Consider the following 25,450-nt stretch of genomic DNA (forward strand, 5'->3'; position numbering starts at 1 on the left):
CTCACCTAGTGTTCCCAGCAAGGGGGGGCGGGGTGCAGTGTAGAGGTGAAGGTGGGGTGGGGAAGAAGAGGAGACAAAGGAAGAGATTCCTTGGGGCAGGGGGTCTCAAGCCCTCATCCCAGGACCAGGTGGGTGGATCCCAGTCTCAGGGCCTCTGTTCCACCTGTGGGTCCAGCAGCCACACCAGGATGCGGCAGTCAGATTCCTCCACCTCCACTTGGGTGCTCACTGCCCCAGGCTGGGGACCAGGCAGGAATACACACCCATGCCCACATGCACGCACGCGCGCGCGCACACACACACACACACACACACACACATACACACACACACACACACACACACACACACACACAGCCCCAAAGCCTGGAGAGGCGGAGCAATAGTTGCCTTAGGCAGAGATGCTTTATTTATCTCAAAATTATCCCCCAGAGAAATCTTTTGTTTAACACTCTAAGTTTAAGTAATCATGCCCCTTCTTGAAGATGAAAACTCCCCAAAAGGCTTCGTCGGAAATCCATCGGTCAAGCAGGCCAGCTGGTTCCCAAGGCTCCTTGGGTGGCCTGACTCCGTCACTGTTCTTAAAGCCTTCCAGAACATCAGGAAGAGCCTCCAACTCCAGAACCCTCTTGTTTTACAGATGGGAAGATGGATGCTTAGACCAGACAAGGGTCTGCCTCAGGTCCTCCAGCATCAGTAGCAGAGCTGGGACTTAGGTCCAGGGACCCCACCCCCACCCCATCTGCTCCTCTTTCTCCCCACAGCTCACTGCCATCCTACCACCAAGGCTGTGCCTGTGAGGGCGAGCTGGGTGCCACCTCTAGATGCCAGACAGTGTAGCTGAGGCATGACGACCTGACCTGGCACTTCACCTGGAAAACCACCTGACAGCACAGAGCCCAGGCACATCCGGGCTTCAGGGCCAATCATCACAGCACCTTCCCTGGGCCAAGTCTGCTGAGACCCTGGGCCAAGTCTGCCGAGGCTCTGGGCCTCCTGCCCGGGACCGAAAGAAAATCTCCACGTGCCTTTGCCTCGGGTCTACATGATGTCAATCAGCCTGGCAACTGAGATTCCTTTCCTGCTGATCAACAGTCTCGCTGGCAGTTAAATACATGTTATTTAAAAAAAAAAAAAAAAAGATAAAATAATGGCTACTTGCCCAGCCGGCATGGCTCATTGGTTGAGCATTGACCTATGAACCAGGAGGTCACGGTTTGATTCCCGGTCAGGGCACATGCCTGGGTTGCGGGCTTGATCCCCAGTGTGGGGCGTGCAGGACGCAGCCAATCAATGAATCTCTGTCATCGTTGATGTTTCTATCTCTCTCTCCCTCTTTCTTCCTCTCTCTGAAGTCAATAAAAATATATTTAACAAATAATAATAATAATAATGGCTACTTAATACAAGTAGCCAGGGTAGGCAAAGTCTTTCTGGACACGGGTTCTCCAAGAAAGATAAGCAAAAGCCTCCGGAGGGTTAAAAGGTGGTTGCAGGGGCGGTTGCTTTCTGCCGGCACTCGCGGTACACCAGGACTGGGTGGACGAAGGTCAGGAGAGTGACCAGCACCAGCATCACATTCACCTGGAGGGGGAGGGGCGGAGTGAGGTGGAACCCAGGACTCTCAGCAGCATCTACCACCAGCAAAGGGACCAGAATTCTGCCTGGTTCCTCTTCCACTGTCCACTCAGACACCATAGTGTCTCAAGAAAAGACTAGCGGGTACTTTTCATTCTGCTCTGCGGAGCAGGCTGGGGAAAGGATCTTATGCCCATGTCACAGGCGAAGAAACAGGCTTCCAGAGCAGCCAGTGACCTGCGCAAGGTCATGTGGGAAGTTGGGTGGAGGCCCCAGCTAAACACACCCCTCCTGACTATTAAGTGAGGGTCGTCCAATGTCAATCTAGCAATTCTCCTCAGTTGTAGGTTCAGTCCTTTCTTTTCCTCCCAACAACTGATTGGAACTCTGGTTCTACACTTTGCTGACCTTTTAAATGCGGCTGACAGCTGTGCGGTGGTCAGGGCACTTTCAGGTTTGGGGGTGCCCCCTGCTGGGGTACCATAGAATTACCCCAGGCTGCATGTCCTGGCTGGTCAAAGGCCAGGACCCCTGCTGTCCCCAGGGTACTCACATAGAACGGGTCGTTCTGGAGGGGACCTTTGATGAGTATGAAGATGGGGAACTGCAGCAGAGACACAATGGCTGACAGGGCCATCACCAGCCCAAAGAGCTTCCCAAAGTGCTCGGAAGGGAAGCTGGGGAGAGACAAGGGGGTTCCAGTGAGCTTCAGGGTCCCTCCCCCCAGTAGGGGCCTAGCCTCGGTGGGCCTTTGTCAGCCACTTGCTCCCGACTCCCCTGTCCTAGGCTTGCCTTCACCCACCCACCCCCACGAAGCCTTCCCCCCCTGCCGTGGCTCAGCCTTTCAAACTACAGAGCACAGAGAAGGCATTGTGCCGGGCCCTGGGAAACCAGCAGGGACCCAGACACAGGCTGTGCCCCAGGGAGGCCTCAAGGAAAGGACAGACACATCAACAGATCACTCTATGCCGGACGATGCAAGCGCTGAGGAAGCAAGACTAGGTTGGGTGCCAAAGGCACAAAGAAAGAAACTTTCTATCCTGGGAGAGTTGGAACAGAGGGCCCTGCAGGGTGAATAGGAGTTCACTGGACAGATAACAGAGGCAGAGGGAAGAGCTGATGTGAAGGCTCCCACCAGCTCCCACCTCCAGGCATCACCCCCTCCACATGCTCCCAGACCCTGTCTCCCTCACCTGACCACCGCCAGGTCCATCCTCACCTCCTGATTTCTTACCGCCAACACACTTCTTCTTGCCCCAGTGTGTCCCCCATTATGTAACGCACCCCAACCCCACTTACGCGAGGGTGAGGAAGGCAGCGTTGCCCCCGTAGAGGAAAGAGCGGCTGATCACTTGCAGGACGAAGGTGCCGTACTGGAGAGGGAGGACGGGGACCGAGGCACAGATGGCAAAGCCCAGGCACAGCAAAGACGTCAGGGCCAGCGAAGGCACCGCTGCGGAAAGGGCCGCGACTGAGGCCGAAGAACCTGGTTCAAGGCGGGAGAGGAGAGGCTGCCTGGAGGGGGCACCATGGAGGGCAGGGAGGAGGCGAGAAGATGGGGGGAAAAGGAGGAGCCACCATGCGCCCAACCATCCAGGCCAAAGCCTGGGGTCATTCTTGAATCCTCCTTCTCCCACAGGCCCCTTCTCCAATCCATCGTCAATGTTGATAATCACCACTTAAATATCATTCAGATGTATCCACTACTCTCCATCCCCACTGGCGCTTTCTGGTCGTAGGCCACCATCAACTCACTCATAGATTCTTACAATGACCTCTGACTTGGGCCCGTATCAGCTCTGGCCCCCTCCAACCCAAAGCCAGTTTTTCTCAGTAGCACTACAGGTGATGGCCAAAGACTGGAAACCATCCAAATAGCCACCAAGAGGGGAATGCCACATCAACTCCATTGCAGCCACACACCGGAGAACCAGTCAGCAGCCCAAGGGATGAGGGCAGATCCCTGTGGAACGGGACAGGGGTGAGGAAAGAGTGAAGAAACCAAATGGAGTCACTGTAGTCAAGCTGACAAAACCACCCCCTAAACCCGAGAGGATTACGCCTAGAGGTCACAGGTACTGGATTGGTAAAATTCCCATTGGCCAAAGATGGGACAATTCGGGCATCCAGAAGAATGTTGATAGAAATACATTCAAATATATTTAAAATGAAACTCTCAAAGACAAACAACGGGTAGTCACCCTAGAGGTTGCTAAGGCAACGTCATTATTATGAAATGCAAACAGGAACCACCAAGCATTTCTTTCAGGATAACAAACAGATCATAAGGGAAAGTTCCTCTTTCCAGGGGAATTCTAGCTATTAAAAATGAGAGGGAAGCTAGGAATAGAAAATCGCCATTTTGTAACCCTAATACAATAATGGGTCCAGGCATTGATCCTCAATGGTGGCTAAAATCATTAGGCAGGCAGCTGATGGGAAACGTTATAATGGGCCATCGGACGGACGATGTCTGAACCCACTGATCAATCCTAACATCATAAAGCAGGGACAACGGTACCAGGGGCCCACTGAGCTCCAGCGCTGAATCATTCTCACCAAAAAATATTACACCAAGACTTCTCAGCCTCCAATCTGCCTGTTTACAAGAAATACCCAATAGAACAGACATTTTTTCAGTGACAGGAAAAGGATGCCAAATCCAAAATTGGGAGATTTGACAGGCCAAATGACCCGGTTTCTTCAACAAATAAACAACAGGGTGAGGAAAAGTGAGAGCAGGATACAGATTTTAAAAGACAGAAAAGGAACACCAAACAAAAATACAGTGTGGGTAATATTATTATACTTAAAATCCTTTTATTCTTGAAGTATTAATGTTTATTGCATGTAATATTGTTATATGTAAGATTATTTTTCTTGAATAAAAAAAATACACTATGTGGACCCTAATTTGAACAAAGCAACTGTAAAAAGACCTATTTGAAACAACTGGAGAAATCTGAACAGAACTGCTTAGTAGATGATAGTAAGAAACTACTGGGGGTGTTTTAGGGGTGATAATGACATTATAGGGATGTGTGAGTAAGAGAGGCCTCATTTGTTAGAGATACTAACTGAAGTGTTTACAGATGAAATGATTTGATGTCTGAAACTTGCTTTCACAGACTCCATCCAGCTGGGGTAGGAGAGAAGCAGTGCCAGAAAGTGGGGGAGGGGTATGGATGAAACTGCAGAACAGTTACTCTACTTTATTTATTTTATTTTTTAAAAATATATTTTATTGATTTTTTACAGAGAGGAAGGGAGAGGGATAGAGAGCTAGAAACATCGATGAGAGAGAAACATCGATCAGCTGCCTCCTGCACACCCCCCACTGGGGATATGCCCACAACCAAGGTACATCCCCTTGACCGGAATCGAACCTGGGACCCTTCAGTCCGCAGGCCGATGCTCTATCCACTGAGCCAAACCGGTTAGGGCCAGTTACTCTACTTTAGTCTCTCCCCACCCCCGACCTCCACAGGTTAATATACCTCGGTGCTCCTCTCTTCCTTCAACACCTCCAAGGAGCTTGGCCTGGTGTGCCACCTGCCCCTTCTTCCTTCTCTTTCTCCACCCCTTTCCCACCACTCCCCAGCACTCTGTGCCCTGGCAAGTCTGAAGCACTTTCTGGAATTCCCCAGATTCCTCAATGTTTCGCTCTCTCCTTCACCATCTTAACCCCACTATATTCTTGGGCCACTCCCAGGACCCTCCTCTTCACTCCTCACATCTTACTCATCCTTCAGGTCCCGGCTCAGATGCCACTTCCTCTAGGAAGCCTTCCCTGACACCAATCCCATCCTCTCTTGGACCAGGTTTTGTGCCCTTCTTCGTGTCCCCATAGCCCCCTGCAGGTTTACTTCATGGACTGCAATGACTGATAATTGCCTTTCTCCAACCTATAGACTGAGAACAGCTTGACAACAAGGTCATATCTGCCTCATCCATTGTTGCATGTGGAACTGTGGATGGCACATAATTGGCACTCAATGACTAGTGGGTGAGTGGATGGATGGATGGATGGATGGATGGATGGATGGATTCAAGTACAAAAAAAAATTAAGAACAAAGAGAAGATGGGCATGGAGGTCAATGAAGACCTCTCCCCTCCTGCTCCTTGATCCTGAGGAGCCCAGTTCTCACCTGTCTTTCTCGCTTCCTTTTGGTACTTCTGCTTAAGCTGGTCCATGAGCAGGCCGTTCCAGGGGGCACACAGCATTCCAAAGAACTGAGTGATGGCAAAGGCATTTGTGTAGCTGCTGACTGCAGAGGACAGAGGGGAGTTGGGTGGTAAGAAATTTCCAGAACTTTCTTACAGGAGAGGACTCTACCCCTCCTGCCCTTACCCAGCCTGATCCTCCTGCCCATATCCCTGCTCAGATCTCTCTCTGGAGCACATAGCCCTGCTGAGCTTAGCACCCCCACACCCGCGAGGTTCCAAGTCCCCAGTGGGATATGCAGTGGGCTGCCTCCCAGCCCTGCCACATACCCAGTGCCCTGTCCCTACTGGCCAAGTTGGTCAGCAGAGAGTTGAGGGTGCCAATGAAGAGGTAGTGCCACAACTGTATCACAGACAGCCACACCAGGTGCCAGGCAAAGCGCCGGGAGAGAACAGAGCTCTTGAAAGAACGGGGCTCCTCCAGCTGCCCTGGTCCTGGGATCTCTGTCGGGAAAGGAGGGTCTGGCATGAATTACAAGGCAAGTGGAAGGCTGGGATGGGCAAGAATGTAGAGGCCATCGTGGGACAGCCTGAGGTCCAAGTTCGCCTTCTCTTCTGGCCTTCTAGAACTCATCCAGCGAGCAGTCTGAGCTGTCTGCAACTCACACATCCCCACCTCTAAGCCTTTGTCATCGGCTCTACCACCTTGAATGACCCTCCCTGTGTTCTCTGTCTGTTGAAATCTCTCTCATCTGTCTTTCATAGCTTGAATTCAACACCACTTTTTGCACTAACACTTTATATCAATCTTTCTCAGCCAGGGTGGTGAACAGAAAGACAAGGAGAGGAGAATGGTAGAGATGAGCGGAGGGTTAGTGGTAGCCAGCTGCTGTTTTGCCTGCTCCCCATCCCCCCCAGTTTTGTTTGGTCCCAGGATCCAGGTTTCTTCTGGAAATGTCCCCTGCCCTGTTCTTCGTGGTCTGATGGGACCATGAGTCCTATGTTCTGTGCCTCACCCAAGGTGAACCAATCGATCGTTCTTCCTGGAGAAGCAGACGGGCTGTGAGTTTGGACTAGGACCCCTGATTCTGCTCTTCCTGGAGCCTGGCAAGTTAATTTTCCCTTGATTTTGTGAGCTTCCCGGAATCCTATTCTTGTTTCTACCTTAGCCAGCAGTGGTTGGTGATGTTTATACCAAAGACCCGAAACAGACAGAGGAGGGAAAGGAGGAGGCAATGGAGATGGGACAGTGAGAGAAGGCAGACCCAGGAGACCTGCAGAAATGGGGACAAATAAGCCAGACTTGGGACTAAGAAGTTAGGGGGAAGGAAGACAATGATCAAAGAATGAGTTCAGTGGGGAAGGGGAGATGAGGAGATGAGAAAGAGGAACAGAAAACGGAGAAGAAACAAAAGTCTTGCCTCTCTCTGGACCCTCTATCAAATGAGGGGGTTGAGAAGATCCTACAGGTCCTTTTCCACCTGCCTTTCCTGACTCTGAGCCCTGGGGGAGCTCTGGAGGTGTGGAGCCAGGTCAGCCGCAGGGAAAGGCAGGCTCTGAAGGGGAAATGGCTTACCCAGCAGGGCTCACCTTCCTTTGGTGGCAGGAACTCCTTGGCCTGTAGATCCAGCTCTTTGGACTCGGCTGTCTCCTTCTTCTCTCTGGTGCCAGTCCCAGAGCACAGGCTGTGGAAACAGAAGCCCCACCCGCCCGAGGACTGTGAGCGGAGCCTGGGGTTCAGGCTGGAGGACACAGTGGAGTGGCCCTCCAATGTCACTGCACATTGGAATCACCTTTCACCAACCCCGATGCCCAGGTCGCAGCCCAGGCCAGTGAAATCAGAATGCCTGGGCGTGGGATCCAAGTTTCCGTATTTTTCAAAGACCTCCAAGTGATCCCAGTGATTCTCATATGCAGCAAAGTTTGGGAAGTGTGGGACGAGTAGAACACACCTGGGTTCAAATCCCAGCTGTGCCTCTTCCTAGCTGGCAACATGCTCATACTTAACCCTTCTGAGCTTCCACTTTCCCATTTGGAAAATGAAGAAGAGGATATGTAACCGATAGGATGTTCAAGAGACGAAACAAGAGAGCACAAGGTCTGCAAACAGTAAGTGAGCGGCAAACGCGTGCCCTCCCTCTGCTGTTGGTGGTGATGGACTACAAACAGTCGCATTTTCCTTCACCTCCTCTGTTCCCCACCCTATGCAAAGGGACTGCAGCTCCAACTGTGCCCCACCCCCTGAGTTTGGGCCAGCCTTGTCAGCAGCGTCAGCTAAGAGGATGAAGCAGACACAAAGTTGTACCAATTCCAACTCTCAACTTTAGGAAACCTCTCTCGAACCCTGGAACCACCATGTGAATAAGCCCAAGCTAGCCTGCTGGAGGATGACAGCCAGGTGACCCAGACCTCCCTGTCACCGTAAATGACCACCATCCAGCCCCCAGCTAGTCTAGTGATCAGATGAACTAGCCAGCTACCCACAGACTTATGAAAAAGAATAAATGCTTAATGTTTTAGACCACTGAGTTTTGGGGTTGTTTGTTATGCAGCAATAGCTAACCGATACACCCCTGTTCTATTCTTCCTCTTCTGTAACAGGTTTCCTCTGCCCTACTATCACCATGTCTGTCATGCCCACTGCTTCCTACCTCAGGTCACCTGAGGGGCTCTGGCCAGCAATCACCAGATCAACAGTCCTTACCCATAGCTGTAGTTGGGGGGCAGTGGGTAGGGGATGTGCCCCCGGGGCATCAGGAGGAAAGTACGCCCAACATGCCACACACTGCAGACAGAGAGGAAGATGAAGGAGGCCCTGAGGCTGATGCCCTTTTCATAAAGGAGCTGCAGAAAAAGGAGGAAAAACTTAGTGTAACACCCATGTTCAAAGCAAGAGTTTTCACAACATCCGGAAGGTGGAAGCACCCAAGTGTCCATCCACAAATGAATGGATAAATAAACTGTGGTTATACATGCAATGAAATATTATTCAGCTTAAAAAAGAAAGAAAATTCTGCCACATGCTACAACATGGATGAACCCTAAGGACACTCTGCTAAGTGAAATAAGCCAGTCACAAAAGGACAAATACTATGTGATTCCACTTCTATAAGGTACTTGGAGTAGCCAAATTCACAGGAACAGAAAATAGAATGGTGGTTTCCAGGAGCTGGTAGAGGGGGAGCAGGAAGTTATTGTTTAATGGGCACAGAGTTTCAGTTTTACAAGGTCGAAAAGAGTTCTGGGGATGGATGGTGGTGATGGTTGTACAACAATATGAAATAACTTAATGCCACTGAACCTTACACTTAAAAATGGCTAGGATAGTAAATTTTATGTTATACATATTTTGTCACACAAAAAAATGTCAGTGTAAGAAGCAAGGGCAGCCCTGCTGGTGTGGGTCAGCGGTTGAGCATTGACCTATGAACCAGGAGGTCACAGTTCGATTCCCGGTCAGGGCACATGCCTGGGTTGCAGGCTTGATCCACAGTAGGAGACATGCAGGAGGCAGCCAAACAATGATGCTCTCTCATCATTGATGTTTCTATCTTCCTATCCTTCTTCCTTCCTCTCTGAAATCAATAAAAATATTTTTTAAAAAGAAGCAATGGCAGGACCCCCCATTTCCAAGAATAAGTCTTCTTGCCCTCCATCCTGGAAGCTGACCAAGGGGACCTGGTACACACAGAGCCTCACCCTCACCCTGAGGCTTAACCAGCAGCAGGGGAAGCAACATGCCATCATTCCCACAGCCTTGTAGAGCCTCCAAGTATGGCTTCTTGGGGGCCTCCTAACCTTTCCCCCCCCCCCCCCCAATAGCAACAAAGTCTTTTTTGGTCCAAACAAAAATTATACACAAAAATTCAACTCATGAAACACATCAGTAGAGAGCGTCCCAGTCATTCTTCCCTCATTCTCCTTGGTGAAGGGCATAACATCAAAGGGAATCCTTCAATGTTCCTCAACACTTAGTTTAAAGACCATTAATCTAGCCCAACTCCCTCATTTTACGGAGGGTAAAAGTGACATCCAGAGAGGAGCAACGAGTTGCTCAAGGTCAGAGTAGGCAGTAACAAGGTCAGAGTGCACTAAGAACTCCAGCTCTTGCTCTGGCCCTTTCTCTTCTTCCAACTCTAAGGAGGGAGGAGGGGAAGGGAGACACATCCAGGGGAAGGAGGGTCAACCCAGAAAGTGGCTCTTACACCAGAGGTAGGAAGGCTTGAGTAAGTACCCCAGAGGCTCGGTCTTTAGGTGACCTTTCAAGCCAAGGTGCTCATGGGACTAAGCTAGTCTCATGTCTGGACGGTGACTCCCAGAGACCCTCCTAATCTTCCCCCATGGCCCACAAGCTTTGCCTCTGGCCTAACACAAAGCCCAAAGGGAAGTTCCAGGTTTGTCAGGTTGGGGTGTCCAAGACTCACACTCTCATTCTTTTCGCTCATTCTTAGTGTACTAACTTTTGTCCTGCAGCTAGTTGCCTCATAATCACAGTATGGCTGCCACATTTCCAGCTATCACATCCACATACAAAGAGGAAGGGTGGGAAGGGGACCAAGGAGAAAGGCTTTCTTTTCGCTCTGCTCTCACCTTCCATCAGAAAGGGAAATATCCCCTTCCAATATCTACCCCCTTCATCTCATTAACTAAAACCACCTCTTCCCCCACTAACAAGGAGGAAAGGGATTGTCAGTGATTTAGATAAGTCAAGATTCATCCCCTGGGCTTAGCACTTCACTGCCCAGATGAAATCATCAGCGCAGTGAAGAAGGTGGAATGGCTATTGGATGGGCCACAAATAGCCTGGCAACAACCCATCCTCCTGAACCCCAGCAGTAGCCTTTAGGAGAGCTGGAGAGGCCTCAGGATCTGCTCCTGCAGTCCCTTCTAGCCACCTCCCACCTCCTTGTCCAAACAAGAGGCTCACAGGTGCAAACATCCCATGGCAAAGGGATGCCACCCTATGCCCAACACTGACCCAAGCACATCATAGCCATGCCTTCCCTTAGCTTCTGCCCAAAATCCTATTAAGTTTAAAAAGGGGGCTAAAGGCTTACAAGCTCAGGCTCTAGAACCAGACAGGCCTGTTGTCAAGCTCAAATGTCACATCTCAAGCTGCAGAAGGGATGATGGAGAGAAATCATGCAAAGTTTACTAGATAGGTGTCTGGCATACGTAAGTGTTCAATAAAGCTTGGCTGGTGCTAATTTTTACCTTAATGATGAGAAAGACAGCTGAAGAAGAGTCAAATGCTCCATTGTAGAGGGTGATGATGGTCGAGCGGTGTTTGCCAAATAGGTTCCCAACCTGGAGAACATATAACCAGCCTGAGTCACCTACATATTCATGGAAGCAATGTGCACCCAGCCTGTGCCAGGCCATCATTATACCCAGACCACCTTCCACCCAGCAGCCACCACCCTGGCTTGGGCCAGCCCCCTGTTGAGGCAGCTGATGTGGAAAAGTGTTTCGCTGCCCTTATCCCTCCCCAGCCTCCCGCCAGGTGCCTGGGATGTGGGCAGGCTTCCACCTGCAGGTTGGTCATCAGAAACAGGATTCCCCCGACGGTGAGCATGGGCATGGCCAGGAAGAGCAGCATCGCTGAGCCTAGAACAAAGACAGAGGTGGGTGGGTTCACAGTGTGGCCCAAACACGGAGCCTCAAACTCTGGCTCCCACCTGCTTCAAATTCCCGGCAGCCCTGGAGGCAAGGCCCCAATTCTACCCAGCCTTCTAGACATTAGGGTCTTAGGATACTGGTCTGGGCTCCCCCAAAAGGAGGGACCCTGAAGAGGTCTCCTGAATCACCTTAGTCCTCACCAAAGCGGGTCCTTGTTCTGTGGCAGGATCCCTAAAAATATAGGAAGACTCATAGTGAAGCCATTGCTCCCTGCCCTCACCGAACCAGAGCGACCCTCCACTCATCCCCGATACTGTGGGGAGAAGCCTGGACTCCCCGAGCTCAGCCCCTCATTCACGGCATGACTTTGAGCGGGATTCTAAATCTATGGCTCAGTCACCTGCTCCTCCTGCCTCATGGGGTGCTGTGAGATCTCAGTGAGAAAATGGCCATGAGCTATCCTTCCTTTGTTCATTCAACTTTGAGCACTTCCTTCAAGCCAGGCCTTGTGCTCGGCATTGGAAATGCAAGCTGAGTAAAGAATACTTCTTGCCCTTGAAAAGACTGACACGCCAAAAAAAAAAAAATCATTACAATAGGTCTGGAAAGTGTTAGATAACAGCAAAACAACTAACATGCCAAGAGGGAAGGGTGGCTTAATAATTAGTCTTTCCCAAACCACGAACTTCTGCCCACCTTCATGATTTTGGCCATAACCCATGCCTGTCCTAGAGTGGCAGGATAGTAAGAAGCTAGGAAAATTCCTGGACAAGTGGAATGGGGAAACTGAGAAAAGAAAATTAAACAAGGCCAACCAGTTTGGGCAGCTTGCAGCCAGCTAGTGAATTGCAAGACTTGATCTACCCTCATCAAGGACACTTGAGAACAAATGGTTTCTACCTCTCCTCCCCGACAGAGAATAAATAGCTTAAATCACCCTGGTCAGGGAGATAGAGAACAGAGTCCCAATTACTGCCAGCCAAACCCAAGGACAGATGAAGTCAGGGGAACAAATAACAAAAACCCGACTAGAACCAGACAGGCTCAAGATAAAAGCAAAACAGTAAAGCTGACCAAAGAATAATCCCGCACTCCCCTACGTGCTCATTCTGATGCATCAGCATATTTAAAATGCACACGGAAAGCTGATGAATATTCTGCTGAAACCCTCCCCTAAGATTCTTGCCCGCGGAGATAAAAACCCTCAAGACAAAGGATGCCCAGCGCGGGCTCTCCCAGCCGCATGCCCTTGCCTTATCCCAGGCATGAGCTTTTTTAGTTTCTTTCTCCTAAACTCTAAGGGTCCCCACAAGACGGCAACTAGGGGTGCAGTGGGCAACAGCAGCTCATCCCAGGCTCACCCCCTGAACCCATCTCCAAGGCCCCCCTTTCTCTGACTTTTCAGGGAGCTGACAGCCGCTGGCCTTGATTCGCTTCTTTCCAATAACGCTTCTAGGGAGCAAAGCAGAGTCCCACCTAGGCTCTCTCCTGCTGCTGCTTCTACCTTAACCCCTATCCTGGCTTCACTGTCCCCAGCTTTAATAAAAGTCAAGTCACCTGGACTCAAGTTGTGAAAGCTTTCCGGCATGAAGTCAAGAACCCACATACTACCAGCTGGCCTGAGGCAGACCCTAACCCTAACCCCGTCAGTTAGTATTTGCTAACATGTTTTCCTTAAGTTCACTCACTTTTTAAAAAAAATATGTTTTTTTATTGATTTCAGAGAGAGGGAGGAAGAGGGAGAGAGAGAGGGGAACATTGATCAGCTGCCTCCGGCACACCCCCTACTGGGGATCGAGCCGGCAATTTCCCTGGCCTCTCGGTACATGGGACCACATTCAGCCAACTGAGCCACACCAGTCAGGCTTGATTCACTTTTATCCAAAAGAAATCTGTTATTTTTTTAAGGGAAGTTTCATATCACTGCTGTAAATGAAAAGCAACCTGGGTTGCTTGTCATGAATAGCAAGTAACTTCGAAAACAAATACAATGAAAGGAAAACAATATTATTAAATTGTAACCGGATGCATTTGCCCTCGAAACGCTCACAGCCTGGAACCTGCTCCTGCCGTCGTGTTCAAGTCCCACCAGCCCCACCTCAACACCTCCACTCATGAACTCAGAGGACTGAGAGGGAAAGAAAAGAGAACAACTTCTCCACCAGGTGGGTGACTCCGTGTTTGTTAATGCAGCATGTGTGTGTTTCCTAATATCCGCTGAAGCAATTAACGATTGTTCTACACCTTAAGGAGCAGGTAAAACGCCCAGGGCTGTGTTCGCACCATTTCTGTCTTTATAACAGGTATGGGTCTCCTAAGGCATAAAAGGTTGGTTGCATTTCGTCTCACAATAGGGTGGGTGTGGTCCCGACATTTCCCCAAAAACAAAAAGCTCTATGTTAATGGAGGAAGGAGGAATTGTTCCTCCAATGATTCACAAATGAGTCACACATCCCAGCCACTTGAAAATCCTTTACGAGCTTTTAGGAAAGAAGAAGGTGGTGTGATGAGGAGAGTGGTTTTAAATAACTGGCTACAGGTGCCAGGCTATGAGGTCTGTTTGGACAAAGATACCCAGCCTGTCCGAACTGGACACAGATGGAGATGATCCCGTGTCACCCTCCAGCTTCAGCACAGGTGCTTACATACGCACGCGTTAGGTGCTGTCACTAACCCCAAAACTGAGCCACGTGATCTGACACTGGGGAGTAATGTTGGAAGGCATCTCTTAGCCAGTCAGAGAGAGGTCTCTCTCTCTGGCTTCCGTTTTCTCCGCTACATAATGGGGAAGGGGTTAATGAACCAGCTTGGAATTCCCAGACTTGGCACATTTTCTATGTTTGTAAACCAGTCAAATTTAAGACAACTTTTGACTACCAAAGGGTGGTCCACTTTTACCCTGCTAAGTAAGGCTATTTTCTTTTTTTTTTTTTTCTAATATATATTTTATTGATTTTCTACAGAGAAGAAGGGAGAGGATAGAGAGTTAGAAACATCAATGAAAGAGAAACATCAATCAGCTGCCTCCTGCACACCCCCTACTGGGGATGTGCCCGCAACCAAGGTTCATGCCCTTGACCGGAATCAAATCTGGGACACTTCAGTTCGCAGGCCGATACTCTATCCACTGAGCCAAACTGATTAGGGCAGTAAGGCTATTTTCAAAAGCAACTACCATTCGTGTTATTATTTCATTTTTAAAAGAGACAGAGCATTTTAACACATACCAGAGGCAGGATGTATCTCTTGAATAAATGCTACTCTCTGAAGCAATGCCTCCGTTGTCCTTACTTTTCAAATTTCTCAGTAGACTCAACTGTTTCCATGGACCAGCAATAATTGTTTCAAGGATTCTTTCAAGCTCAACGTCTGTATTGTTTGCATAACCGCAGGGGTCAGTGTGTCCTGCCATTACCTTCTGCACCTGCCCCATCCACCAGGTGCCCCTGAGGGGTCCCTCCCTCCACCTGACAACACTCACCTGCAGAGATGAAGGCTATGATGAGCGTGGCACTAGTGTAGAGAAATCTGAAATAGACAATGGCAGATGGGGAGTGTCGTCAAGAAAAGAGAAAGCTGGAGGGGCAGGGCAGATGACGACCCTCCAGGCCAGTCCCTTGGAGAAATTTGCCTGGTCTCCAAATCAAAACCTTGAGTCCTGATTCCTCTCGGCTGTGTAACCATGGGACAGGCACTGCCCTTCTCTGAGCCTCAGGAGCCTTTTCTATAAAAGGAAATGTCTGGACCGACCTAGACCCCAAGATGAAAGTTCTAGGGTACTATAATTCAAGTCCACAATCCCAAGGTCATGGGGATCTCTTAGCAGTTTGGGGGTCTTGAAAGCATGGGGGAATAAAAGTAGTGCCTAAGTGTGACATTGTGATTTATCATGAGAAATGTAAATTGGGTCTTTGTCCTCGGCCCCTGACACAGGGCTCCTAACACCCTTTTAAATTCCTAAGTGATAAGAGCTCTAGGAGTATCTTTCTCGTTCTGGGTGGGCTCCTGGATGGGGCTGCTCACCAGAAAGACTAAGCCATGAAGTGAAGCTTGGAATTTTCAGCCCCTGCCCCTTCCCCAACTTCTCTAGAGAGGGGGGAGCGGTTGGAAACGGAGTTAATGACTGACCATGCCTACTTGAGGAGCCTCCATAGAATCCCAATAGCAAGGGGTTCGGAGAGCTTCCAGGTTGGTGAACACATCCAACATACCAGGAGGGTGACGTACCCCAACTCCACAGGGACAGAAGCTCCTGTGCTCGGGACCCTCCCAGACCTCACCCAATGTGTCTCTTCATCTGTCTGTCTGTCTGTATCCTTGATCCTCCCCTTTAATAAACCAGTAAAGCCCAGCTGGTGTCGCTCAGTGGTTGAGCGTCGACCTAAGAACCAGGAGGTCATGGTTTGATTCCTAGTCAGGGCACATGCCCAGGTTGTGGGCTTGATCCCCAGTGTGGAGTGTGCAGGAGGCAGCCGATCCATGGTTCTCTCTCATCATTGATGTTTCTATCTCTCTCTCCCTCTCCCTTCCTTTCTGAAATCAATAAAAATATATATTTTTAAATGAACCGGTAAATATAAGCCAGTGCTTTCTTGAGTTCTGTGAGATGTTCCAACAAATAATTAAGTCCAGGGGGTGGGGATGGGAGTCATGGAACCTCTAATTTGTAGCCAAGTCTGACCGAAGTTGTGGGTAACCTGGGGAACCTACCATTGTGGTTGGCATCTAATGTGGGGGGCAGTCTCGTGGGATCGGATGCTATCTCCAGGTAGAGGATGTCAGAATCGAGTTACACTGAAGGACACCCAGCTGGTGTCCAGAATTGCTCGGTGTGGGAAAACTCCACACACACGTGGTAACCAGAATGTCAGAAGGGAAGTGTTCTGAGAGGAAGTAAGGAGAAAGGAGAGTGGTAGGTTTCTCCGATACAGTTGGTGTTGCTGAGGTGGGATTGGCCAGAGTGACCCTGGCTCACAGAAACAAGTGGTTTGTGAAAAGAAAGGATGAAAGGGAGTGGGGTGAAGCACCTTTGATTCCTGGGTGAACACAGGGTCCCCCATGGTGTGGACCAGCAGCGGTGCAACAATAAGTTACCAAAGGTAAAATTATCAACAGAATTTAGAGATGAATCCAGCTGTCTGGGAACTGGTTCACTGTGTGCATAAGAAAATGCAAACTAATAAGGAAAAGGTGAAACACATAATCTCTCGGTCACTGTTAGCTGTAATAGCTCAAGTGAAATTAAAAGAGAGTGCTGGGTCAGACCTTGAGGCTGGGCCAAGTTCAGAGCTGGGTCAGTCTGAGCCGCAGCCGCTAGCCTCAAAGCCACCCGCCAAGGGAAAAATTATGCAGGGACGACAGAAAGTACCTCTAAGATCTCCGGGCACCACGAAGGCTGAAGGCCATCAGTGCGAGAGGAGAGCAAAACCAAGATACCATTGAAACCAGGGGCACAGCGTGAAGGAGGCGTTTCAGTTCGTGGATCGGTGTCATCAGCTTCCCGGGGAAGCTTTACTGAAATGGATTGTGAGGGTAACTAACTTGGGGCTGTGTCTTTGGTTCTGAATGCTGCGGTGGAAGAGCATGTCGGGGTGGAGACAGGACCCACAGCTCACCATGGAACAATCGCAGATGGCTGTATGTGATCCAGACACAAGGAGGCTGTTCCCGAGGGAGGGGCCAGCCTGGTGCACTTGATAAAAAGCCACTGCATGGTCTGGCCGTGTCCCCCTATCTGTGCCCAGTGGACACCCCAGATGAGGCAGCTGCTACGCTTTGTATGCAAACCACCTGGGAGTGACTCTAATGAGGACCAGGACAGGGACCCACTGAATATGCCCGTTACCCAGGTCATGGTGAATGCTGTGGTTAAGGGGGCCCTTTCTCGTGGGCACGCCACATAACCCTAATACTGCAAAACCGAAAAACAGTTCAGGAAGCCTTATTGTGTTTGGTGTCTCTGCTTCCCCTCCAGGCTCTTACAGATGTTAATAACTGCATTAGTTTCATTAACAAGAGAATGGGGGAAGGCAGAGGAGAGAATCTAGGGACTGGTTTTAGCAGGGTAGAAATTTTGGTTTTTTTGGTTTTTGTTTTTAATCCTCACCTCAGGATATTTTTTAATTGATTTTAGAGAGAGAAGGGAAAGAGAGAGAAACATTGATGTGAGAGAGAAACATCGATCAATTGCCTCCTCTATGTGCCCCAATGGGGGATTGAACCTGCAACCTAGGTATGTGCCCTGATCGGAAATCAAGTCACAATCTTTAGGTGCATGGGACCATGTTCCAACCAACTGAGCCACCGGCCAGAGCAGCACGGTAGAAATTCTAAATGGTTAAGGAATAGGTGATTAAAGCAAAGAGTACTGTGTTTTCACCATCAAATTTAGGATTGTGGCCTTTCCTTCCTGCCTTTGTATGAGACCAAAGAGATACTGGCTCCTTTGACAACCTTAAAAGTGGACTCCAGGAATGTCACGAACACACTGACCTTTGCGACCAAACCCAATGTCACACTGGGCACAAAGGCTGCGGCTTTTGGCCATCCTCCACCAGCCAGGGCCTGACACACTTCAGGGTGATAGAATGGAGCTTCTGCCCCTACTTTTCCCAAAACAACCCCTTTAGCATGTTAAGTGGCTCCAGAAGAGCCGGCCTTCTGGCTGGGCCCAAATGGGTTTTCTGGTTCTGTTCATCACGCCGCCGCCCCGCTGACCTCAGCCTCCTGGCCCAAAGAAACCTACACTTGCCCATCCTGCCAGCACCGTGGGCCTTAAACCAGAGGTTTTGATACAGCACTACCAAAGGCTGGCTGGTAATGCTATATCAAAACCCCTCACGGGGGACCCAAGTCCAGTAAGAGCTGTTCTGCCTGCCAGCAAAAGAGACAGAGACTGCAGATGGCCTTGTGGCAGATCCCCTGGGGGGAAGGCCCTGAACAGAGCTGGCAAGAGAAACTGGCGCTGCAAGCCCTGGGCAGCTACAAATGGTCCCGACAGGAATAGACTCTGACTCTGGACCGGGCTTTGCTGGTCAGTGGTAGCTGCAAATACTCAGCGTGCTATAAAAGAACCAAGGTTGTACCAATCTGGATGGCTGACCATCATTTCTTCAGGCAAAGGGGACCCCCTGCAGGTCCCCCAGCCATTAAGTGCCCCCAAACAAGTCCCATCTATTTATCCCAGGTGAGAAAATGTTGGAAGCCAGAGACAGAGATGACGATGAGAAACCTGAGCACCAGTTGCTTGTGGCAGATTCGTCAAGTTAAAGATTGACAACAGGGCCAGAGTCCCTTGACCCCCTCACGGGGGACCCAAAGCCTCCTACACAAGAGTGGGTAAATACCGGGGTGAAAAGAGAGAAGTACCAAAACCCATTGGTGAAGCTCTGACGAGGGGGACAACTTTTGCAAGAGAACACGAAAATGTACGAGTTGATAAGATTGTGAAAGCGGGACTGTTTAAACAGGTTTTATGAGAAGCGGTGTGTTCCCTTTGCGTAATGTTTTATGAGAGTGGCTAATACGTCATCCTGGGGATCACAGCCATGTGGAGCTAGACCAGGGAGATGGCAAAGGCCTGTGGGCACCTTCCAGCGACAATTACTGGGCTTTGAACTAGAGAACTTCCACCTGAGGGGCATTTATTATCTTGTGATCAGACATGAATTGAAGCTACACGGATGACTAAAGAATACAACATGCCCGGCCGGCATGGCTCAGTGGTTGAGCATTGACTTATGAACCAAAAGGTCATTGATTCGATTCCTGGTCAGGGCACATGCCCAGGTTGCGACTTGATCCCCAGTGGGGGCATGCAGGAGGCAGCCAATCAATGATTCTCTCTCATCATGGATGTTTCTATCTCTCTCTCCCTCTCCCTTCCTATCTGAAATCAATATATATATAAAGAATACAACATGATCTTAAAACCTGCAATACCACAATGTCTAGGACGATGTTGTAGAAACGCCCCAAAGCGGTGGCAGGGCCCAGGAGAGTTCCCTAATGGAATGGTTTATACGGGATCACACTGCCTGGGAGTCAAGGAGGAGATACTGCCAAGCAGGAGCCGCTCTCCCCCTAGGTCTGACCCCAGTCCTGTGTGAGGGGCTGCCAGAGGCTCCTGTCACTTGGACACTGCCTTACAGAGGACGCTTAACTGCCCACCAGGGAGCTGCCTGGCTTGTGGATGGCAGTTCCATGGTGAGTGGACAACATCCTGTTTGTGAGGCCACCACTCGGAGCAAAGAAGGTAGAAACAGATCAGCTCCGTGGCTGAGCTGCAGGCTGTTCTCCTAGCAAAGACGGAAGAACCGAACAATGGAAAGGGGCCCTGAGTTTGGGTTTTTACTGACTCATGGGCAGTGGCAACGACCTGGCCACATGGACGGGCAGAGGGCAGAGGGCAGAGGGCAGAGGGCAGCGGAAGCTTAGCCTATTAAAGGGATGCCTGTATGGGGTATAGCCCTGGGGAAATCACTATGTCCATCCAAAGAGCCCCTTGCCAGGCTCAGAGAATGACTGAAATCAACAAGCCTATGTCCCTATGTGCTCCCTCAAGGTGGCCACCTGGGTCCATAAAATGAGGGGACCTGGGGCTGCTGCAGCAATGCACAGATGGGCTGGACCTAGACGTTGCCCTCTTGCAACCTCTAAGGCACAAAAGTCCAGTAAGAGCTGTTCTGCCTGCCAGCAAAAGAGACAGAGACTGCAGATGGCCTCGTGGCAGATCCCCTGGGGGGAAGGCCCTGAACAGAGCTGGCAAGAGAAACTGGCGCTGCAAGCCCTGGGCAGCTACAAATGGTCCCGACAGGAATAGACTCTGACTCTGGACCGGGCTTTGCTGGTCAGTGGGGGCTGCAAATACTCAGCGTGCTATAAAAGAACCAACGTTGTACCAATCTGGATGGCTGACCATCATTTCTTCAGGCCAAGGAGCACCCTTTACAGCCCATTAATGTCTGACAATGGACAGAGATATCCTCAGAGTACTGGTATGATAGAGGATTGGGACAAGCTATTGAAACACTGGTTGTGGAAAATGGGGGGAAATGAGGGCATGAGGGCTGGCTGACGCGCACTCACAAGTGTGTGCTCAGACTCAGCATCAGGGGGACTTAAAGGAATGTCCCCACTGGACAGATGTCCCTGTTTTTCTAGTGGATCCGGAGAAGAGGACATAAGGAAGGAAAGTTGCTGGTATTCTTTCTGCCTCACATCGACTCAACTGTGCTCCCCACTGGGCACAGGACCACTACAAGGAATGGGAGCGGGCGGATTCCTACCCGAGAAACTATAACTGTGTTTGACCTTTATGTCACAATTCCTAAGGGCTCCACGGGGCAGGTCGTGCCTTCAGTCCATCTGGCAAAACTCGGGGCCAACAGTGAATGCTGCTAGATTGCCCACGGGGTGGTGGTAGAGACAGCCCGCTAGTTCTGCACCTGTGTAACCTGACCCCATCTGAACAGAAGTGGACAGAGGCGGGGGAGGGCACTTGCTAGACTAGTATTGCCTCCTGCAACCCAGACCAGCGGGGTAGAAACGTTTGGGTATCAGTGGAGGAATAGTAGCTGGAGGTAAGGGAATGTGTAAAAAGTGCATTATGTAGTGAGGGAGGTCCAATATTACATTAACACCTCAAAAGAGGCTCTGAGAAAGAGATGATACTGTCTCTTAGCTCAATGACACCAGCTGCCTAGAAGGGTGAAGCCAACAAACTGCTGACACCACTCCTGCCTATGGAACTGGGCAAGATCGAAAAGAAGCCTGCAGACCCGAGTGGCCCTGGAAGACATTCTCAGACGATACGATGATGGACTGGATAGTTATTAAGACTGAATGGGGTTAATAATGTGCTATATCTTTTGAACTTTATGATTGCTTTGCTATAAGGAATTCGTGCTCCCACACCAGGGGGTGATCTGTGATACTATGATATTATAGTAAGAAATATATATTTGCTCTTTGTCCCCAGCCCCTGACACAGAGCTCCTAAAACCCTTGGAAATTCCTAAGTGATGAGAGCACTAGAGGATCTTTTGTTCTGATGAGGCAACTCTGAGTGGGTTCCTGGATGGGGCTGCTCACCAGAAAGACTAAGCCATGAGGTGAAGCTGGGAACTTTCAGCCCGGTCTCCCCCATGCACTTGTCTGGAGAGGGGGGGAGGGGCTAGATGATTGCTCATGCCTCCTTGAGGAAGCCTCCATAGAATCCCAATAGTATGGGGTTCAGAGAGCTTCCAGGAGGGTAAAGCACCTCAACTCCACGTGGACAGACGCTCCTGTGCTCGGGGCCCTCCCAGCTTTAGGTAAAGAAGCTGCATTCCCTTTACCTGAATGTTTTATGAAAATGACTAATATGGATCTATCTCTTCATCTGGCTGTTTATCTGTGTCCTTTATCCTGTCTTTTAATCAACTGCTGAGCATAAGTGTTTCTCTGAGTTCTGTAAGCCGCTCTATCAAATAATCAAACCCACAGGGGACGAGGTCATGGGAACCTCTGGTCAGTAGCCGAGTTGAACAGAAGTTGGGGGTAAACCTGGTGAATGGAAGCAGAGTTTGCCACCCCAAGATATGCCTCTTTGGGACCCTGATTATTTTAAGCTAATTCTTTGGAAGAAACAACAAACTCAGAAAGAAACTTTGACCTTCCCCCTAACTGCTTAAAAAAACTCAGAGGACCTGCTCCAGGATGGGAGGCATCATCACAGATAAAATCAGTTTAATCTGAACCTAGCAAGGTTGCTGGATCAGAGTCCCCTCTGTGTCCCATTGTTAAAGATGGTCCAGCTAACGTTTGTTTACCCAACGTTTGCTTTTCCACCTCCATGTGAATTGCCTTCCTCCCCTTTGAAGTCCCAAACCACTACCCCCACCCCTTTCTCCTTAGCACAAGATGACAGATTTTGAGCCCCTTATTCTTATGGAACCCCTGTATGTACATATGTAATTAAATTTGGTTATTTTCTCCTATTAATCTTCTTCATGTCAATTTAACTATCAGATCAGCCAGAAGAACTAAGAGTGGAAAGAGGGGAAATTTCCTCCTCCCCCACACGGGAGATCTACCCCCTGGGACATCTGAAGTGGGGGGCAGTCTCCTGGGACTGAACCCTTAACCCATGAGATCTGACACCGTCTCCAGGCAGAGGATGTCAGAAATGAGTTACACGGTGGAACACTCAGCTGGGGTTGCAGAATTGCTAGGTGTGGGAAAACCCACCCATTTGGTGACCAGAGGTGTCAGAAGGGAAGTGTTCTGTGGGAAAGGAAAGAAGAAACACAGAAAGGGAAACTGGGATTTCCTTAACATGCTAAGGCTGGGGAAAGAGTTAGGGGCCAAGGAAGGGGAGGGAAGAGGGGAGATAAGGACCAAGAAACTGAGATACAGTCATTCTGCACCCAAACACTTAAGGAGCAAGGGACTAACTTGACTCTCTGGGTATTTCCTGCCCTCCAGGCCCCGTGTCTGACAACTCATCTCTCACACACCTGCCAGGAGGTGCCTGCTTTGGGTCCTATCAGCCCCCAGTAAGCCGCTGCTTATCACTGAACCTGCCAGCACCAGTGGTACCTGTGTGAACAAGATAAAGCTCCTGACCTTCCCTGACTCATGTGCCTGGGAAACCCCACTGTCTCCCTTTCAGTCAGAAGAGACGGGAAGTTCCACCACTGGAAACCCCATAAGACATAACCAGCTAAGCCTTTAGGGGGACGATGGAGGGAGGAGGAGGATGACTAAGCCTGGGCCCCCTGGGTGTGAGGCCTTGCAGGAGATGTGGACCAGGATCTCCAGGAAGAAGGCAGAGTGGCAATTTCAGGTATTGCCAATTCGGTAACCCTGGCCCCAGGGAGTAGGCCTGAGCTCTTGCTCAGTTCAGCATCAAGCTGAACACACATTCACGTGGAGCCGAAGGGGAAGCGAGGAGAGGGAAGTAAGGGTGCAGGGAGAAGGTGAGTCCACCCGCTGCAGAGCTCCTGGGGCAGGGCCTGGCCGGGCTGCCCAGTTGCCTGGCTTGGGTTTCCCTCAAGTGAGGCTGCTGCCAGAGGAACTCCTCTTGCCCACCTGTGCCCAGGCTGGGCCTCCGGGACTTACATGGCTATGAGGCGGGCCACGGTGGTCTTGAAACGGTCAAAGATGAAGCCGGTGGGGAAGGTCATGAAGTTGTTCATGAAGGACGCCAAGGTGAAGATGAGTGAGAACCTCTCATCCTGGGCTTTGCAGTCTGGAGGAGAGACAGGAAGAGCTCAGGAGCCCGGGGTGGAGGGGGCCAACCTCTGCTCCACCCTGGACTTCCTGCCAGATGGGCATCCAGCCTGGCTCCCGTCTGGGGCAGCCCCTGATGCCTCGGACAGCTTGCCTCTGGAAAGTTCTCCCCTAGGTGAGCCGAAATGTGACTGCCCCTAATTACCCCTCAGAAGCTGGTACGTCCCTCCCCAGGCAATCCTGGGACTAAGGTTGGGGCACAGAGGAAGGCTGGCTGACAATCCCTCCCTTTCTCCACAGAGAGGATGGCAGGACCCTAGCCAGTTTGGCTCAGTGGATAGAGCATCAGCCTGCGGACTGAAGAGTCCCGGGTTTGAGTCTGGTCAAGGGCTCATGCCTGGGTTGTGGGATCAGTCCTTGGTGGGGGGTGCGGCGTGCAGGAGGCAGCTCATCAATGATTCTCTCTCATCATTGATGTTCCTTTCTCTCTCTCTCTCTCTCTCTCTCTCTCTCTCTCTCTCTCTCTCTCTCTCCCCCTTCCTCTCTGAAATCAATAAAAATATATTAAAGAAAAAAAAAGAAAGGATGGCAGGGTGGCCAGGAGGTGGAGTCCTTCCTACCCTTCCCACCACCTGGAAACCAGACTCGGCGTCCCAGAGAAGTCATCGCTCCCTTACCTTCCATGCCCGTGGCATTGCCCGTCAGCCCGGCGTCGGGTTCACACAGCTCCTCAAAGTAATGCTCTTTTTTGAAGACAAACACCAGGGATGCCCAGCCGAAAAGGACGCCCGCGAAGCCCAGGCATTCCAGCAGCCCCGTGAGCAGGGTGGCCACGCGCAGGGGCAGTCCCTGGCCCGGCATGGCCTGGGCTGCAGCCGCTCCTCAGATCCCGCTGGCTCCGGTGGCCTCCCCAGCTGACCGCAGGAGCTGCAAGGCCTGGGGCTGGAGCACTTGGAAAATGCCTCTGGCAGGCCCTTCTGTGCTCGTAGCACGGGTCCTGGCGGTGCGGGCTTGGGCAGAAACCATCGGTCGGGGGTGTGTCCAGATCCTGTGAAAGAAGGCAGAGGCTGCTTGGTGAGGGCGAGGGGGAGGGGAGAGGCAGGGGTGGGCAAAATCTTTCCTGTGGACTGGAGAGCCAGGCCAGCTGTTGGAAACAGCTGCAAAAGGCCTCGCCATTCCACCACCGCTGGCAGCAGGTGGCGAAGCGGAAACTGAACCCAAATTCTGGACACTGTCCATGGACATAATGACAGCAGCAACTCTGCACCAGTCGCAGGAGGTGAGGGCACTGTATACAGGTTCCCACAAATCCTCAGGGCAATCTGGCAGACGTGGTGTTTGGTTAGTTAGCTTCCCTTTACTGCCAGGAAAGCAAACGCTTCGGGGTATTCTGTCAACCTATCCCAGGTCACATGGGTTAGTTAGTCACAACTTGGGCCCGTCTAATGCCCAAAATATCCCAACTCCAACAGGAGCCTCCAGCCCTGACACTCAGCCAGGACTCCCATGTCCCCGCCCCCTCCCCTCTGCTCATCAGCATCTGGACAGAAAGCATGCCCGGAGGCCCAGCCCTCACCCCAACCCCACACCCACCCCGCAGAGGGGCCCCCAGGAGTCAGCAGCCTCACAGTCTATCGCCCCCACCCCCACCCCACCCGGTCCCCTACTCCCTGTCCTGTGGCCAAGGGGCCAGCCCCTCCCCGGCGCCCTACCCGCCTCCTCCTCGTGGGCTCCGGGCTGTGGACTGTCTGTACTCTCCGCGGTTCGGATTCGCGCCTCTTTGTCGCCGCCCCTCCCAGTCCTGTCGCTGCCCCCGAGCGGAGCCGGAAGGACCCGGACAGGCGGGGCCACATCCACGGAGGTTACACCTCCCAC

At 50.9% G+C, this 25,450-nt stretch overlaps 1 protein-coding gene across 1 annotated transcript; it reads right to left on the reverse strand.

Moving 5' to 3' along the window:
• On the reverse strand, positions 1-25,411 carry SLC43A3 (solute carrier family 43 member 3). Its single transcript, XM_079787212.1, has 13 exons — positions 25,288-25,411; positions 24,253-24,623; positions 23,465-23,594; positions 14,844-14,890; positions 11,274-11,350; positions 10,958-11,050; positions 8,448-8,587; positions 7,334-7,428; positions 6,074-6,247; positions 5,728-5,847; positions 2,878-3,064; positions 2,132-2,255; positions 1-1,584 (listed from the first exon to the last, which is right to left on the reverse strand). The coding sequence occupies exons 2-13, from the start codon at positions 24,434-24,436 to the stop codon at positions 1,480-1,482; spliced, it is 1,476 nt and encodes a 491-aa protein (XP_079643338.1). The 5' UTR covers positions 24,437-24,623; positions 25,288-25,411; the 3' UTR covers positions 1-1,479.
• Positions 25,412-25,450: the final 39 nt, after the last annotated feature.

This window comes from Cnephaeus nilssonii (assembly GCF_951640355.1).
Source record: "Cnephaeus nilssonii genome assembly, chromosome: 13".
In the NCBI taxonomy this organism is placed as follows: Eukaryota; Metazoa; Chordata; class Mammalia; order Chiroptera; family Vespertilionidae; genus Cnephaeus; species Cnephaeus nilssonii.

What these genes read in the sequence shown, in the direction of transcription:
- SLC43A3 (XM_079787212.1), bottom strand. Translation starts at nt 24,436, where the DNA reads ATGCCGGGCCAGGGACTGCCCCTGCGCGTGGCCACCCTGCTCACGGGG. An exon ending in CCCCCCAACTACAGCTATGG is followed by an intron (nt 7,429 to 8,447) that starts GTAAGGACTGTT and finishes CTGTTTCCACAG; the next exon opens with CCTGTGCTCTGGGACTGGCA. An exon ending in GCTGCCTTCCTCACCCTCGC is followed by an intron (nt 2,256 to 2,877) that starts GTAAGTGGGGTT and finishes GTCTCTCCCCAG; the next exon opens with CTTCCCTTCCGAGCACTTTG.